General features: G+C 42.0%; 2 protein-coding genes across 4 annotated transcripts in view; both read right to left on the bottom strand.

Moving 5' to 3' along the window:
• The window catches only part of LOC106562413 (talin-2), a 121,371-nt gene extending 114,313 nt beyond the window's left edge, over positions 1 to 7,058 (bottom strand). For 2 of the 3 annotated variants that reach the window (XM_045689320.1, XM_045689322.1), the window contains exon 1: positions 6,917 to 7,055. The gene's annotated coding sequence lies outside the window, so the exon portion shown is untranslated. Of the gene's footprint in view, positions 1 to 6,916 lie in introns of all 3 variants that reach the window. The other variant, XM_045689321.1, reaches the window with a different exon arrangement.
• Positions 7,059 to 9,435: 2,377 nt separating this feature from the next.
• On the bottom strand, positions 9,436 to 13,262 carry LOC106562449 (probable ATP-dependent RNA helicase DDX28). The gene is made up of 4 exons (XM_014127341.2): positions 11,918 to 13,262; positions 11,663 to 11,746; positions 10,859 to 11,071; positions 9,436 to 10,644 (listed from the first exon to the last, which is right to left on the bottom strand). The coding sequence occupies exons 1-4, from the start codon at positions 13,028 to 13,030 to the stop codon at positions 10,333 to 10,335; spliced, it is 1,722 nt and encodes a 573-aa protein (XP_013982816.2). The 5' UTR covers positions 13,031 to 13,262; the 3' UTR covers positions 9,436 to 10,332.
• Positions 13,263 to 14,830: the final 1,568 nt, after the last annotated feature.

Below are 14,830 nucleotides of genomic sequence, written 5' to 3'. Positions count from 1 at the left end.
TAGTTAAAGAGATTGAACGGGATGTTAAGCACTTACAAATGGGTAACATATTGTACGAATTGGAATTCTGGAATTAGATCTTTTTTTTGTGGGATGTAACATTACATATTATATGAAATGGATGACTCGGTTTGGCTCGTTATCACTATTTTTAAAACTACTGAATGAAATTATGCAAAACCTTTATAAAATACATCTTTAAGCACCAGTTTTTATTTAATTTTATTTATTTCACCTTTATTTAACCAGGTAGGCTAGTTGAGAAGAAGTTCTCATTTGCAACTGCGACCTGGCCAAGATAAAGCGTAGCAATTCGACACATACAACAACACAGAGTTACACATGGAATAAACAAAACATACAGTCAATAATACAGTAGAACAAAATAAAACAAAAAGTCTATATACAGTGAGTGCAAATGAGGTAAGATAAGGGAGTTAAGGCAATAAATAGGCCATGGTGGCGAATTAATTACAATATAGCAATTAATCACTGGAATGGTAGATGTGCAGAAGATGAATGTGCAAGTAGGGATACTGGGGTGCAAAGGAGCAAGATAAATAAATAAATAAATAAATACAGTATGGGGATGAGGTAGGTAGATAGATGGGCTGTTTACAGATGGGCTATGTACAGGTGCAGTGATCTGTGAGCTGCTCTGACAGCTGGTGCTTAAAGCTAGTGAGGGAGATATGAGTCTCCAGCTTCAGAGATTTTTGCAGTTTGTTCCAGTCATTGACAGCAGAGAACTGGAAGGAAAGACGACCAAAGGAGGAATTGGCTTTGGGGGTGACCAGTGAGATATACCTGCTGGAGCGCATGCTACGAGTGGGTGCTGCTATGGTGACCAGTGAGCTGAGATAAGGCGGGGCTTTACCTAGCAGAGACTTGTAGATAACCTTGTAGCCAGTGGGTTTGGTGACGAGTATGAAGCGAGGGCCAACCAATGAGAGCGTACAGGTCGCAATGGTGGGTAGTGTATGGGGCTTTGGTGACAAAACAGATGCCACTGTGATAGAATGCATCCAGTTTGTTGAGTAGAGTGTTGGAGGCTATTTTATAGATGACATCCCCGAAGTCGAGGATCGGTAGGATGGTCAGTTTTACGAGGGTATGTTTGGCAGCATGAGTGAAGGATGCTTTGTTGAGATATAGGAAGCCGATTCTAGATTTCATTTTGGATTGGAGATGCTTAATGCGAGTCTGGAAGGAGAGTTTACAGTCTAACCAGACACCTAGGTATTTGTAGTTGTCCACGTATTCTAAGTCAGAGCCGTCCAGAGTAGTGATGCTGGACAGGCGAGCAGGTGCGGGCAGTGATCGATTGAATAGCATGCATTTAGTTTTACCTGCGTTTAAGAGCAGTTGGAGGCCACGGAAGGAGAGTTGTATGGCATTGAAGCTCGTCTGGAGGTTAGTTAACACAGTGTCCAAAGAGGGGCCAAAAGTACACAGAATGGTGTCGTCTGCGTAGAGGTGTTAAATCTAGAACCAGTCATAATAAGTCATTTTGGTCTAGCGGAAGGAGGAACAGCAACACCATATAAGATATGAGGACCAGTTGCTGAGTAAGTAACACTCATCTCTTTAGGCTATGGGCCTACGTTTGGTGTGCTGCATGGGTCCGGATATGAATCTGTAACTTTGCTTTTTGCAAAGCATCAGACTTTAAATGTTCACGAAGGCACCATAGGCTACAGCCAAATGAAAGATCTGATCAGAACAGACCCCATTTTTAAAACATAATTCTCACAAATATTCCTTGCCGTTTGAACTAATGCAGCTTGTCCTGTCAGTTTACACAGGCTACAGATGAAGGGCCATTGTCTCACATTACATAACAGTGAGGACTCTCCTGCATGGCAAACACTGCAGGCCAGAGAAGCTGTATTCAAGAGGCAATTACAGAGAAATAGCATCACTGAATCATCTTAAAAAGGTACAGTCTTGGATCTGTTCAATGGTCATTTCAGTTCTATTTAGTCCTACTCATTGACTGCATTTAGAACTCCATCTATGAATCTGAGAGGGGTTACATTTCCGCAGCCCCATCCCTCAGCTGTATACCAAAACAAATGGCCGGGCTGCAGCTGCTTTCTCTAATCTCAGAATGTAGCTTTAAGCCTGGCATCTCTTTTTAATTATAGAACTTCTTGCATCAGAACTGCTAAGTATGATCAGCCCTCACCACAAGCATGGACTACCCTTGTGTAATGTACAGTACTTAAACAAACAATTTACAAAGGCCAACCAAGCAGAAATAGCTGTGAGACATGCCTGGCAAGCAGCCATATTTGATTTGCAATGCAAACAGGAAGGCCTTCACATTACAACTCAAATGCATGGAGGCGGATGAGTGGAAGTGGAAGGGACACAGTATGGGAAATATTGACTGGAATATGAATACCCTATTTCAACCTCCAACCTTTTGGATCCTGTGCATGTCAGAGGTGTAGTATTGTATCAGTTGCTGTTGGCAGGACCGTAGTCCAGCGAGCTGCAGCTGTGGGCCTGTGATACTTGAATGCCGTGTGTTGCCTGTTGCTAATTATAACTGAACATATGAGAATGTGACAAGGTGGGAGAGCACCCACTGAACCGTGGGTTTGGGTCACACGCTCTTAACTGTCTGGGTCCAAACTAAGGCAGAGTTATAATTCTCTACACTTCTCCCAGAGTGTGCATTAGCACACTTCCTCGGATGGATTTTACAATGGTGGAAACTGCCTTCAGCCAACGATTAAACCAATCTCATGCTTGTATCCTAACTAAGCGTTAAGCACAGGCAGGCACAGAAAAGCCCTGGTCTTCAAAGTTCAAAAGGAATCCAGCCGAAGTATTGGAATATCATGATTTGGCTCTTTTGTATAAGGTTACACATAGCTGGGCTGAGTCACACTGAGGTGTGAAATTCAGATATATTGTTGTTAATGTGCACGAAGACAGCCCTGGGGCTGCTACTGTGGACTGCATTCATATAGTAGCTTACCTTTCATAATCACACCTAAAATGGTTCTTAAGAGTATTATAGAGGTTAACTCACCTTTATACCCAAGTGTGTTACCCAGTGGGGTGATACACAATGCATTAATCAAGAGATTGGCTACAATTCAAGTGATCAAATTAAATTATGTAGTCAAATAAAATCAATATGAGACTAAGGATACACAGTAGTTATCGTTTGGAATAGTTCTCTGCCCCAACCACTTCCTCTGCTCTGCAGTCTGCACACATCAACCAAGCCCACAGAGAGCTACTTATCTTCCCCTGTGTCTCACCTCCATCCCAGTAGGCCTGGGTCTCACCTCTCCCCCCAGAACCAAGGCACCTGACTGCTGGCCTTGGCAGCAAAGCCCCCTCCCGTCGCCTGGTCCTCCAGACCACCAAGTTGACATTGCACATCCTGCTGTCATTATGCTGCCTGTCGACAGACTGGTTGACTCCTAAATAGCACTCTATTCCCTACAAAGCTCATGAAATGTAGTGCACTATATAAGGAATAGAGTGCTATTTGGGACGTAGGGCAGCCTCCAGCCCTGCTCATTACTTCCTCTCCCTGGGTTGTGATGACAGGCAGCAGAGGCCACTCTGAACACAACGCAGGCTGGATCAATAAATTAGCCATAACACTCGTGATGAACTCCTCCACAACCGGATGCCTTAGAGGTCTTTATAAGCCATAAACACATTGGCCTGTGGCTTTGAGAGGCTCTTATTATTGCCTATAGCTGGAATGTGGCACTATCAGGTTTAGTATGTAAAATACAGAACGATGCATAAACCAGCGGTCAGCACCATGTGGGAAATGACATGGATACCAATCAGACTGACAAACTGTAGCCTATAATCATAACAGAATGTGTATTAACGCATACAATCATATTGCCATTAACGCCATAGAACAGACCCAGATACAAATGCTGTCATGTATCCCACTCCACCATCACATAGATTCATATTACATTTCTGCTGCTAAAGTGATGTATTCATTGTTCATATTAAACGATGTGAATATAAATACTGCATTCACAAAAAAATAAGGCAGCTATACTGGTTAGCATCAAACAGCAGTTTCATAAAGGGCTTGATTGTTAGTCTAAATACTGTCACTTCATGCCACTCATCTCAGTGCTGGGAATTGGACAAACAGGCCCATTGAAACAGTAAGAATATTTGTCAATCACTGCTGCTTTGACAGAATGTAGCTCAAACTGCTAATAATGTAATGGATGAATACACACGTTTAAAAAGGTCAGAGCAGTTCCTAATACAAGGAGGAAAAGGCTTTTGATTGAGGTTTCGTGAATGTCAGATGTGTGTAAGCATGAAAATGATAGAAGTTAATGCTGGTGATGACTGACCTGCAGTGCATACTAAGCATCAATAAGAACGGTTAAATAGTTCTTATGGAGGAATATTTTACAAATGGTCAAGTGTAAAATTAACCAGGGTTTGCGTTCAGTAAGACAAAACGGTGGGCAACTGCTGAATTCAACGGAAACGGTACTTAACGACCAGTTGAAAAACATTGTGATTATAGTGCTGTACGAGTTGTGATTTGAGATGGTCACACCCATATTGATCAGGCCACACATCAAATCTGAGCAAACATACCTCAGACTGTTGATGAACGGTACGCAATGTTTTAGGGAAACGTGTCGTTCAGTACAAACCGTCACGCAACCTAGCAAACGTTGATGCGACCTGAACGCTCCCCATATGTATTCAAATACTTCATTGCTTTTCTATGACAGAGTGGAAGACCAATCCTCTGGGAAAAGCCATGCAGCCCCTCCATCGGATTCAACTAGACCAGAGCCCAGTTTCCCAAATGCATATTAAGGCTAAGTTAATCATTAGAACCACTGAGCTCAATGGTTCTAACGATGAACTTAGCCTTACGATGCTTTTGGGAAACCGAGCCCACAGCTGTTTAATTCCAGTCCTGGAGAGCCCAAACACTACTGCTTTTAGTTTCTACCTGGCAGTTAATTGTACTTTCCTGGTGTCCTCAGTCTTATTAGAAGAAGAGCATGAAAACCAGAAGTGTTTTGGCTCTACAGGATTGGCATTGACCAGCCCTGAACTAGATGAAGAGAAGGGAAGGTGCCAACCCCATGTAGAGTGACATTACCTTACCCTGGCCGATCAATAGGATCAATGACTCATTTCAGACATAACAAACCAATCCCAGTATGGTAGGTGTCCCAACAGAGCTATCAGTCAGTCTTCTCTGAGACATTATGTACACAGAACATCCTCACTCGAAGGCCATGTCTTTTACTGGCACGCCAAGAACTAAGCCAGGGAGTCTTCTGAACCATGTACTTTTTGTCCATAAAACTGCCCAAAAAACCTAGCTTGCTCAGCAAACATTTCAAACATCCCCCTTTTTCTGCCACTCATAACAGTGTCAACCTTCTGCTTACCAGCTGAAACCAACAAGTCTACCTCTAGCCGTACTCCAAGATTCTTATAGGCTAAATGACAAGTTTGCCCAGCTTTACTAGTGGTCCTTTACAAACAGCAATAAAATATGAATGTATCAACACTGTACATGCAGTTATTTGAATAATCATTCACCACATGAAAAAAAAATAAGAACATTATTTTGTAGTATTCTTAAAATGATCGAATTGTAGTTATACCAAGCAATGGTAGGCTATACCGTGCAAAATTAATGGTCAATTGACGATATTCTGCATTTAATAGGCTACATGATCACAGTGGTACTTCAACGCAAGCCAAGGGGTGTGGCACTACCATGCGCTGCAAGAAGGCACACAACATCTTTAAATCAGAGTAAATAGAGTAATTCGTGGAAATTCCACAGCCAGCAATTATCCGGACCGTTGCACATTCCTGGTTACAATGTTGCCGTTCTTATGACGAGCGACACATAGATATATATATATTGTAGCGACCAGCACCCACGCTGGTGCAAAGCTCACGGACGTGGAAAACTGCTGCTGAAATACTGGACGAGTGTGGTTGGATTTAAAAATCATTCGCGTGCTTATTCGGCCAGATTCACTATACAATGAGTGCCTCTGATATGGGGAAACACAGCTTGGCACACTGTTGTGTTTCATATAAAACATATCAATGCATAGATACTTCATTGGCGTATCATGTATAAACGGAGATAATGCAAAGTTTTAATGTGTCTAGTCTAGTGGTACTCACTGATGGTAGCGGCTATCAGGTTATAATATGGCGGCTTCAAATCGCACCCCTCCGTGCAGTTACAATTTAATTGCCATGACCCCTACGCATGCACAGGCTATATTTCTAACAATAGTGTAGGGTATTTGTTACATTGGATATACTCAGTAGTGTTGATTAAGTTTACAAACGTGGTGTTATTATAAAGTGCTCAATTCGGCACTCTCATTTCACAAACAGAGAGACCCCAAAAACACATGTACTTCGACTCCTGCTTCTCTTCTTACCAAACGCAATATATGTGGTCATTTAGCCGAAAATGTTACATTTGGGTCTAAACTACTTAATTTCCTGTAGTAGTATGAAAATGCAATGACGTTAATGTGAAATTCCTCAACAGCCAACATCCTCTGCAGCCTAATCTCACACCATGAAATGTGATTTTGACCATAAATTCCCGAAAAGTAGGGGACACGCACATGATTTGAAATAAGAAACTGTATACACAACAGTTAAGAGTTTACATCCCAATAAAAACTATGCAGTAAGGATAACTCTGAAACAAGACATACAATCCCATTCATTCGATAGTCAAGCAAGGTTTCTACATCGCCTTGCTCGCTGTTTCGCAACGCACTCCCATCAAATCCCTAATTAAACCAAGCATGGACAGAGAGAATGTCTCATTTCGACGTCTATTCAAGAAGCGGACTGGACATACATAATAAGCCGGCAGAAAATACTATCCTACCTGTGAATGTGCTACTGTTTCATTGCCTGCAGTCAGCCCTTCAGATATAGCCAGAAGTCCTGCTCTATTGAGTAAAAACCCCTCCTCGCTGAGGAAATCTCAAAGTGGCCAAATAGTGAACAGTAGTGGTGGTTGGTGTTGAAGGGAGGGGAGGTAAGGGGATAGTGCTAGGAAAGCGGAAACACGTCATAAAAGAGGGACTTTAAGGGGCTTTGTAGTCACTTCTGCATTGTAGACAATTATGTATGTAGCTGTGTTCCATCAACTACATTGTAGAATAACAGTGAAGACATCAAAACTATGAAATAACACATATGGAATCATGTAGTAAAAAAAGTGCTAAACAAATATATTTTAGATTCTTCAAAGAAGCCACCCTTTGCATTGATGACAAGTTTACACACTCTTTGCATTCTCTCAACCAGCTTTATGAGGTAGTCACCTGGAATGCATTTCAACTAACAGGTGTGCCTTGTTAAAAGTTAATGTGTGGAATTTCTTTTTATTTGAAGCATCACTTTATACGTCACTTGTTTGTATCAATTGCAAAGACATTGGCAAGTTTGTATTTGTAGTCAACTTTGTTCTGAAGTTTACAGCAGAGAGATAGGGATGAACCATGTGATTCTATGTTCAGTGGAGATTTTCTGTGTATAAAGTGACGCGGTAGGCCAAAAAAGCATCTACTATAGAGGAGGAACGCTGTGGAGCCAAACTTGTTTTCAGGGCAGAGTGTAGTAGAGGAAAGAACTTGGCACTCGTTGTCAGGGCAGAGGAATGTGAAAATAAGACAAACCCGTAAGGTGGTGTTATCCCACAGAGTGAGCTGCAGACAGAAGTATAAGCACAACAACATTCCAGGGATTCTGATGTGAACACCCTGGAACACCTACACTCAGTTCAGACCGCCTGCTGCAAATCTTTACCCTTAGTTCTCATGTTAGGCTTTGCTTTGACCAAATGTTTTATTCTATTTACTATACTAAATCATCTTTCAGTATAAGGAAGTGCATTGATAAGCACATTGTAATTACTAATTATTAATTATCACAGTGCATCCGTTTTGTCACCAAAGCCCCATATACTACCCACCATTGCGACCTGTACGCTCTCGTTGGCTGGCCCTCGCTTCATACTCATTGCCAAACCCACTGGCTCCAGGTCATCTACAAGACCCTGCTAGGTAAAGTCCCACCTTATCTCTGCTCGCTGGTCACCATAGCTGCACCCACCCCTAGCACGCGTTCCAGCAGGTATATCTCACTTGTCACCCCCAAAGTCAATTCCTCCTTTGTCCGTCTCTCCTTCCAGTTCTCTGCTGCCAATGAATGGAACGAACTACAAAAATCTCTGAAACTGGAAACACTTATCTCCCTCACTAGCTTTAAGCACCAGCTATCAGAGCAGCTCACAGGTCACTGCACCTGTACATAGCCCATCTATAAATAGCCCAAACAACTACCTCATCCCCTACTGTATTTATTTATTTTTCTCCTTTGCACCCCAGTATTTCTACTTTGCACACTCATCTACTGTCAAATCTACCATTCCAGTGATGAATTGCTATATTGTATTTACTTCGCCACCATGGCCTATTTATTGCCTTTACCTCTTATCTCACCTCATTTGCTCACATTGTATATAGACTTGTTTTTCTACTGTATTATTGACTGTATGTTTGTTTTACTCCATGTGTAACTCTGTGTTGTTATATGTGTCGAACTGCTTTGCTTTATCTTGACCAGTTGTGAATGAGAACTTGTTCTCAACTTGCCTACCTGGTTAAATAAAAGTGAAATAAAAAATGGCGCAGCCATGGGTGGGCCTGGGAGGGCATAGGCCCACCCACTGGGGAGCCAGGACCAGCCAATCAGAATGAGTTTTTCCCCACAAAAGGGCTTTATTACAGACAGAAATACTCTTGTTTCACCAGCTGTCCGGGTGGCTGGTCTCAGACGATCCCGCAGATGAAGCTGGATGTGGAGGTCGTGGGCTGGCGTGATTACACGTGGTCTGCGGTTGTGAGGCCGGTTGGACGTATAGCCAAATTCTCTAAAATTACGTTGGAGGCGGTAATTATGGTAAAGAAATGAACATTCAACTTTCTGGCAACAGCTCTGGTGGACATTCCTGCAGTCAGCATGCCAATTGCACACTCCCTCAACACTTGTGGCATTGTGTTGTGTGAAAAAACAGCACATTTTAGAGTGGCCTTTTATTGTCCCCAGCAAACAAATTTGTGCACAAAATTTGAGAGAAATACTTTTTGTGTATATGGAAAATTTGATTTCAGCTCATGAAACATGGAACAAACACTTTACATGTTGCATTTATATTTTTGTTCAGTGTAGTAATACTGTAAGAACTCCTAAAAAGCTCAAGTCTCACTCAGTCTGGATGTGTACAGCACAAGGATGTCTACAGGTATATGTTTATGGTACAGCAACCTAGTGACGTTATATTTGGTACAATTAAAGCAAACTCAATAAGTGAGAAAATATAGAGGCATATTGAGAAAGTAGATTTCACAAAGAGATTTATTTTCACTCCGACACATTTTCATGTTCAAACATCTTGCTTCCTCTAAAACAAGTAACCGCAGGCATCAATGGGATAGACTTCAAGGCTAGGGCCTGAATCCAACTTGACTGTAGATTAATGGACATTTCTACATATGGAGGTTTTAATGTTGTGCTTCTGTATTACACACAAAAAAGCAGAAACAGTGAAGACCACTTTCCAAAACGTAATATGCTAATGTGGGTCTACCTGTGGTTAGTGGGAAGAGATTAGCACCGTTGTCTCCGTGGCACCCTACCAGATACATGAAAGGTTATATGAGTTACTCTTTCAAGGAAATTATTTTCATTTCTGGAAGGAAAAGTAAAATCGGTATTCCATACTTGTTCTAAATGTTTTTTAGATTCTTTAACCTATGTTTTACCAAAACAAGTTATTATGGCTGAGTTAAATTCCATAAACAAAGGGCTTGCCGCATGTGGATGAGCATTAAAATAAGGCTATATTCGGCCATAGCCCTTCTCTGGTTATTGTATGACTGCTGTATGACAGGTCAAATAAAGTAAATACTGCCACCCCATGGTTACCTGTGAGAAGTGCAAACACGTGCCGCACAGCTGCTGCTTGTAAGAGGGCATGATTTTTGTACATTACCAAAGACACTTCCTCTTTGGAATGACATGTGGTAACCATCTGGGTTAAAAAGAGAAGTCAGATCATAGTTCCAGTCTCAAACATGATATGGCATCTAAAAAGGTCAAATTAAAAGCCGACCATGGAGAGAAAGGATTCAGTCTCACACAGCTGGTTTGGGGCTATCATGGATCCAATCGTTTTACTGAAATAATTAAGAAGTTAGTTCTGCTTTGGTAATATCCTTATTTGTGGCAGACCCACTAGTAGGGCAACCCCTCTTCCTCCTCCTCTTCAGCTGCTTTGGGCTCAGGCTTCCTGATGGAGGACTCCATCCCAGGCAGACTTGTCCTCCTCCGGGCAGCCGTCTCAATCTTCTGCACCAGCTCCACGTCCCAGGGGTGGGTGACGAAGCTGAGCACCTCCCCATCCTCTACACTCCCTGCCCGGCCGACCCGCCCCGCCCGGTGGATGTAGTCCGTGTGGGATTCTGGGAAGTCGTAGTTGACCACCAGACAGACCCTCTGGGTGTCCAGTCCTCGGGAAGCGATGTCGGTACAGATCAGCACGTCCACCTATAGGGACGTCTCTGTTATTAATTACATATTAGCTATGTGTTTTGTTATGATCTGTGGTTAATGTGTTATTTTTACTGGGTGTCTTTTTAAAGTGTTTCTTTATTGTGTCACATGGACCTTGTCACACAATACGGACATAGATATCACATGGAGTTTGATAAGGAATTTGAAACTGAATAAGCAGACAAAGTATTTTCTTGTCTCATATCACCTGTCCCTTCTGGAAGGAGTGGAAGATTCCAGCCCGGAGGGAGGCAGGCATCTCCCCCTGCAGTCGGACGTGTCTCAGCCCCATGTCCTCCAGGGAGTAGCCCAGCCAGTTGACTGTAGAAGCCCGGTTACAGAACACCAACACCCCAGCCTTGTCCTGCTCTGCTGCCTTCAGGGCCTGGTGGAGCTCCAGAAGCTTGTCAGCTCCCATCACCTTAACATTGAATAATATAGATTTGTTATAGATAGTACACTATAAATTATATTCTATCATTTATACTTTAATAATTTAATACTATAAATTACTATATAATTTATAGTATACTAATGTAATTCATAGTATTCTGTCAAATTATAGGATGAATCGCGATTAATCACAAATTCTGAATTTGCTCAATTTGAGCTGTAATAGATTTTTTGACAAAAAGCATTATGGAATATTGACGTCTTGATTTTGTCCAAAATAACGGTAAGCAAAATCTGATAAATTGATTAACTCTTTCTTTAACCTCAATGTCAACTTGATTTGACATCGCATTTTTGTTTTTAGCTGTATAGATGATGTATTTTTAATGCCTTCAGACAATGTGAATAATCACAATTAAAAAAAAATGTATGCACGAAAATTACTAAAAGTTAACTCCAGTTAACTGATTAACTTTGACAGCTCTACTATAAATACCTAAGTACTAGTACATGGTTTTATATAGGACCCAAAGACACTTTACAATATTGAAGAACACCAAAGAAACAAAACACTAATACCAAACCAATGAAAACAAAAAAACTAAAAGGTGGGGAATACCTTCAGGAAGGTCTGTTTTACATGTGGCATGAGGAAGTGAAGATTCTTGCTCTTGATGGTCACCATGCTGCCCAGGTCCGTCACCTATAAGAACAAGTCAGTCTCATTTTAATGTGCATTTTCCATGGGTCTCAACACATTTTACATGAGGCAGGAATATGCACTACTTTTGACCAGAGTCCTATGTGGTAGTGCACTATAGTATAGGGAGTAGGGTGTATAGGGAAATATGTAGGAAAAAGTAATGATAATGACCTGGCTGAGAACTTCTCCGACCCCACCGGGGAACGTGGCCCCCACCACCACCAGCTGGGCCTTGCGGGTGGGGCCGGGGCCCCGGGTCTCTGAGGGGTCGCAGGACACGCGGGTCTGGGCCAGGATGCTCTCCAGCATGCCAGAGAAGCTGGGATCAAACATGGTGTCTGCCTCGTCCACCACCATGAAGCTCAGCTCCCCAAGGTCTAGGTAGCGTCTCCGCAGGGCCTTGACGAGGGCACCAGGTGTGGCCACCAACACATCCGGGGGACCCTTGGTGAAGGCCAGCTTGATGTTGCCCACACCTCTCCCACCTCCCACTGTCTTCACCATCAGCCCAAATGGGCCACACAGGCTCCTGGCCACAGCTGAGACCTGGTCAGCAAGTTCTCTAGAGGGGACAATGATAACAGAGCGAGTCCTGGGTGTGGTCTCTATAGACACAGAATCTGCTTTCTCAGCCTGTAGTTTGTGAATGACAGGCAACAGGTAGCTCAGGGTTTTGCCGCTGCCCGTCTCAGCTGCGCACAGGATGTTATAGCCTTTCAGGAGCTTGGGGATGGTTTGTAGTTGAACGGTTGTAGGGCGAGTTATGTTGTCCTTGCCCAAAGCCTCCACTAAGTCCGGGCAGAGGTGGAGGTTGTGAAATGTAATAGGTTTACTCTTCTCTTTGAGTTTGTCACCCTCCTCATCCTGGATTTCAGTGACAAAGGGTGGAGTACGCTGAGTGTTGTTAACTGTGAAGTAGTCACCAAATGATTTGTTGTGTTTCCATCCTTTGGAGGAGAGATGGGGATGCTCAAATTTCCCAAGTGTGTAGCCTGCAGACTGATTCAGTTCTGGGTTCTTGCTTTTGATTAGGAGCTTGCCAGCCTTGATGGTGTTGACTTTGTTCTTGCCTCTCACCTGCTTCACATGTTCTACCTGCTCCTGCATGTGTCTGGGAATACGAATGACCACAGGCTGTGCTGTGGTTGACATGTGATGGGTACCACAGGCTGAACTGATTGTACCATGACTACATGCTAGTGCTCTGAAATGACCCGAGGACGAGAAGTTGTGTTTTGATATCAACGTAAACAATACTGAGTAGCCGACCTTCACAGACTGCATTCTGATGGTAAGTTAGCTAGTTTACTAGCTAGCTAACGTTAGGTAAGAGGAATCAGCTGGTGCACGTCTTCACAAATAGACAATACAGTTTCTGTTGTATTTCATTATAGTGTATAATTTATCAAATGCTTCCGAGAACAAGATTTATTTGATTATATACGTTTTTACCGGACTGTATTTTCCGTTCAATTTCAAACGTTTAATTGCACATGCGTCGGTGGCGAATAATGATGACGTCGATCTGTCGCAAGAGATGACGCCCTGCTTATTGAATAGAACGGGTAGCCCAGATAGAAGTGAATATATAGAATGGACATTTCAACAACAACAAAAATTGCTCACCAGTTGTTATTTTTATGACATTTTGCTGTTTAGAAAGCAAGTTAGATGTAATGTACATTATGGAAAGTTTTTAATAGTACGTGTCGGCTACCTGTGTAGCACTCGAATGGAACAGGGTAAAATATGTGGGCCAACTTCCATCCACAGTGGAAATCAGTCTTATATTTCTGTGTTGTGTTAATGTATTATTGTACTTGAGTACAACTTGAGTTTGGCTGTGTGGGTTGGAGACAGCCAGCCAAGTCATTATTGTGTTTCAATACTGGGTTAATTGTTAAATTAAATTATGCATGTATCTGTCTTAAGACCATTTTGATATTGATCATTACTAGTATGGTTAAACTTTGCTGTGTATGCATGTGTGGTAGACTAGTTTGATGTGCTTCGATCTGTGCTCTGCCATGATGATACATGTACTAAATCATTATTGTAGACTATTGTACTGAAGAGCCACTGACAACCTGTGGACCTTTTTTGGCATTCTAAATCCCCAGCCCATACCTGTTTGAACTATTTTATAATAATTTATATTAAAATCTATATTTTGCGATAACCTTATGGTGACTTCCAGGACCAGTGCCCATTCAGGTCTTCTTTGACACTGCTGACCTAAAAGAACATACTTCATAAAATAGAATAGACTTGTACATTTGTACACTAAAAAACAAACAAGAAAGTCATACATTTATTGAACTTCTCTCCACCCTAGATCAAAGCCAATGTGATGGTACAACCCACATGATGAGCTCATAGCTCTATTCACCCTGGACCTGATGATGAAGATTGCCTCTGATGATCTCTGTGGTTCAGTAATTACTGATCTGTCACCAGTATTGATTCCTCACCAGGCACAGTTCCCATGCCCTGAATGAACCGGTTGACTGATTGATTTTCTGAAGTGTCAGAACATCCCACATACGCTGTTAGTAATAGGGTGTTAGACTGTGTCACGTGTTGACTGTTGGTTCAAGCATTGGGAAACACCCTGACATTGCTATCCAGAACAGTACTGGTGGCAAAAAGAGGAAAAAATAGAAGAGCTTTGACAGTATTAGAGAGAACTGAAAGCTGTGAGCAGTGAGGAGAGGCGAATAATGTTGGGTCTTGATTGATTTTGTTGTTGTTCTTTCAGTAAACAGTGGAGGGCAAACTACATCAAGGATGAAAACCAGTAAGTCAAACCCGTAAACCACAAAACCTGTCGTATGCTCCACTCAATGTCTATCCTGTGTATGCATTTTACACTCTTCTTCAGAATTTTTGTGCCAATTTCTCAGTCAATTTTTCCAGTATACTTTTGCATTTTTTCATAGTTAAATAAAGGTTCAATTTAAATGTAAAAAAATATAAATAGGCTACATGGTGTCTAGATGTAGCTATTTTCACTTAGGTGTTCAATCAACATGCTTTTTATTGTTATACTCAGTTCAGTTATGTACCAATATGAAATAGATACAT

Source organism: Salmo salar, chromosome ssa11 (assembly GCF_905237065.1).
Source record: "Salmo salar chromosome ssa11, Ssal_v3.1, whole genome shotgun sequence".
Classification (NCBI taxonomy): Eukaryota; Metazoa; Chordata; class Actinopteri; order Salmoniformes; family Salmonidae; genus Salmo; species Salmo salar.
This window is presented reverse-complemented; position numbering and strand designations above follow the sequence as displayed.